Below are 3,661 nucleotides of genomic sequence, written 5' to 3'. Positions count from 1 at the left end.
CCTGGTTCACCATGGAGTATCTTCTCCGCTTCCTCTCATCGCCCAACAAGTGGAAGTTCTTCAAAGGTCCTCTGAATGTCATCGACCTGCTGGCCATCCTGCCTTACTATGTCACCATCTTCTTGACGGAATCCAACAAGAGCGTGTTGCAGTTTCAGAATGTGCGCCGCGTAGTCCAAATATTTCGGATCATGCGAATCCTTCGTATTCTGAAGCTCGCTCGCCACTCCACAGGGCTTCAGTCTCTGGGCTTCACCCTCAGGAGAAGCTACAACGAGCTGGGCCTGCTCATTCTTTTCCTGGCCATGGGCATCATGATCTTCTCCAGTCTAGTGTTTTTTGCAGAGAAGGATGAGGAGGACACCAAGTTTAAAAGCATTCCGGCTTCTTTCTGGTGGGCGACCATCACAATGACCACAGTCGGTTATGGAGACATCTACCCCAAGACTCTGCTGGGCAAGATAGTCGGGGGTTTGTGCTGCATAGCCGGAGTGCTGGTGATAGCGCTCCCCATTCCAATCATTGTCAACAACTTCTCTGAGTTCTACAAGGAGCAGAAGAGACAAGAAAAAGCTCTGAAACGCAGAGAAGCCCTGGAGAGAGCAAAGAGAAATGGTAGCATCGTCTCCATGAACTTGAAGGAGGCGTTTGCCCGTAGTGCAGAACTGATGGACGTGGTGGTGGAGAAGAATGAAAGGTCTCATGATAACCACCTCTCACCCAATCGTTGGAAGTGGACGCCGAAGAGAGCAACATCAGAAACCAGTTCCAACCGCTCCTTCAACACGCAACACTTAGGATCGCCTGAGAAGAATCAGGACTGCAGTCCTCAAAAGTTGAACGTTCATAAGCTGGAGGAGATGTACGCCCAAATGGCCAAGACTCAGTCACAGCCAAACCTCAACGCTAAAAACAGAGCTTCCAGGGTCGGAAAGTCAAGAGATGAGATCGAGCTTGGTGCCATGCAGGATCACCGTCCATCGATGATGACAACCAGAGAAGGCGTCGGCGACATGAAGAGTCTGTCCAGCATCGACAGCTACATCAGCTGCGCTACCGACTTCCAGGAGAACCTGCGATACCCTCAGAGTTCACCGTTGGACCTTTGCCATAGTAACAGTCCGACTGTAACTTGGTCACAGAACACCTGCGGTGCGCCCACACTGACACCCACCACTGTCACCAAACCGTCCTGCTCAGAAAATGCGAGAAAATTCTTGTTCTCCAGCAACGCGTCAAGAAACTTCTTCTCCAAGGAAAGCTGCCGCAACGACAAGGCGTCCGGACCGTCGCCGCTGTCGGACAGCTCCGTCCTGTCCGACCACTCTTTGCTCAGCCCCCAAGTGTCCGTCTACACAACGGCCAGCAGCAGGACCCCGCCCAAGTCTCCAGAGAGTGCCGCCTTGGCCCCCACCGTCTTCACCTTCCACGACTCTTCGATCAGCAAGTACATTGACGCTGACACGGACGATGACGAGCACCTGCGAGACATCTCTGACGCCAGTCCCACAGATCGCCTGCTGAGCGGCTCCAGTCCAAAGCGCAGCATTAACATCAACTACCAGCGAGGAAGCAACCATCTAGAAGCAGCACACAAGATGCTGGCACAAAACTGCCTGTTCCCGCGTGAGGGAACGTGTGGACTTCCTCACGAGAACCATGTGGGACCAGAGATGGGACGCAGGTAAAAAAGACGTCAAAATACTTTGGACAAAAGCCACTGAGTGTTGAGGTTGGAACTACGGAGAAGAATGTTCTGGAAACATCCAACCAGAGACAAAGGACACAAAGTCTCACCTTATGAACATGAAAAACACGGAGGACGACTCTGGGAGTAAAACTAGGAACTTCACTGCCCCTTTTCGACTCATTCCAATTATTCCGCAAGACAGAAATGTAGCCAGCAGGTCACATGACGATCACACGACATGTGCTTGTTAAGTCCTCGCTGCCCACAAAACACTTTTTGTAGTCTTAACGATCCAGGAGAGCTAAAAAACCTTCAACCGGCTTCTTCTCGCTCTTCATTCCTAAACCTGGCCTTAGTCATCTTCATCTGTGCATGTGAGCGTGCATGTGAGGATGACTGCCGATGGACGATAATTCATGTAAAGATTGTCCAAGCTGATTTATTTTTTATAGCTAAGAGCAAAGTAGATTTGTCATAATCAACGCTAACGGTTGCTAAGGCTTCGAATACGAGATCATTCGTCTGAAGCTTCAGTATATTGTCACATGACATTTCAACACCGTCACTGTTAGCTGAGTCGTTCATAATACATGACGGAAATAACAGTTCTTATTGTTTTTATATTCAACAATACGCACACAGGCCACTTTATTAGGTACACCTGCACAATTCAATACAGTGGTCGACTCGATGCAGCGCAAGCTCTGAAGGTGTCAGGAAGTGTTGTTTACCAAATATCTACTACTAAAGTACACACTCCGTTGAGATTACACATTTGAATCATATCATAACATCATATTAATTATGATGCCACCTTGTGGACAGAGTGAAAACAACAAACTTCTTTCTCCTTGTAATTCAGGACAAACACACCAAATGTACAAAAAAACAACTGAAAATGTCAAATCGTTTCAAGTGTACTCAAATGAATGAATGTATGAAATGCACTTTAAAAATAACAATGCTCAGTTTTGATCATGAATCTGTTGTGTACATTTGGCATCTCGATTAGGTCATCAAAATATTGCAAACAAGCGTTAGTATCATATAATAAATTATATAAATATATTAATGGCGACTTGTCTAGAGTGTACACCGCCTTCCGCCCGAATGCAGCTGAGACAGGCTCCAGTACCCCCCGCAACCCCGAAAGGGACAAGCGGTAGAAAATGGATGGATTTATGAATTATATTATAAATACATGTTTTACCAGCTGCCTATCTACTGTTACATACTCTCTGTTACACATTTCAAAACAGGAAGTGAATAAACTATCCATATAGACAAGAAAAAAGGTAGAATTAATTAGGTTTTGCTTCTCTGCTCCTTATAAAAAAATGTTGGATTGTTGAAGCTTGATTAACTGAAATGCCTGATTAAACTAATACACTAATACATAACTTCATGCTGCGGCTGCTACACTTTCAGCATAAAGTGTTCTCTCCATTATTGCAGAGTGTTTGATTAATTTCTGTAAAGAAAGTATTTAGTGGATGAATATTACCGTATTTTCTGGACTATACAGCGCACCGGGATATAAGCTGCAAGCCGCACCCACTGCATTTTAGAAGAAAACATATGTTTCCATTTATTAGCCGCACCTGACTATAAACCGCTGATAAGTTTATTTACACACCTTAATTGTTTCCAAACGGTGCCTGTAACACGGCAGTATCAGGAGTCATCTGAACAGGATTCATCGTCATGGACCCACTAAACAGACTCAATAAGTGTACGGTGACGTTTTGGTGAATTTACAAAACTGAAACAATACAAAGAGAATACCATTGTTGGTTAATAATACCAGAGGTGTGGACTCGAGTCACATGACTTGGACTCGAGTCAGACTCGAGTCATGAATTTGATGACTTTAGACTCGACTTGACAAAATGTAAAAAGACTTGCAACTCGACTTAGACTTTAACATCAATGACTTGTGACTTCACTTGGACTTGAGCCTTTTGAATTGAC

At 45.3% G+C, this 3,661-nt stretch overlaps 1 protein-coding gene across 1 annotated transcript in view; it reads left to right on the top strand.

The window, feature by feature from the left end:
• Positions 1–2,574, top strand: part of kcnb1 (potassium voltage-gated channel, Shab-related subfamily, member 1) — a 163,801-nt gene extending 161,227 nt beyond the window's left edge. The window contains exon 3 of the mRNA XM_061923585.1: positions 1–2,574. This exon is cut by the window's left edge and continues 145 nt beyond it. Within this exon, the coding sequence (XP_061779569.1) occupies positions 1–1,688 (1,688 nt within the window). The 3' untranslated portion in view covers positions 1,689–2,574.
• The last annotated feature ends 1,087 nt before the right edge of the window (positions 2,575–3,661 follow it).

This window comes from Nerophis lumbriciformis, linkage group LG28, assembly GCF_033978685.3.
Source record: "Nerophis lumbriciformis linkage group LG28, RoL_Nlum_v2.1, whole genome shotgun sequence".
Taxonomy (NCBI): domain Eukaryota; kingdom Metazoa; phylum Chordata; class Actinopteri; order Syngnathiformes; family Syngnathidae; genus Nerophis; species Nerophis lumbriciformis.
Note: the sequence above shows the minus strand (reverse complement) of the source record. Positions and strands in the feature narration are given on the sequence as shown.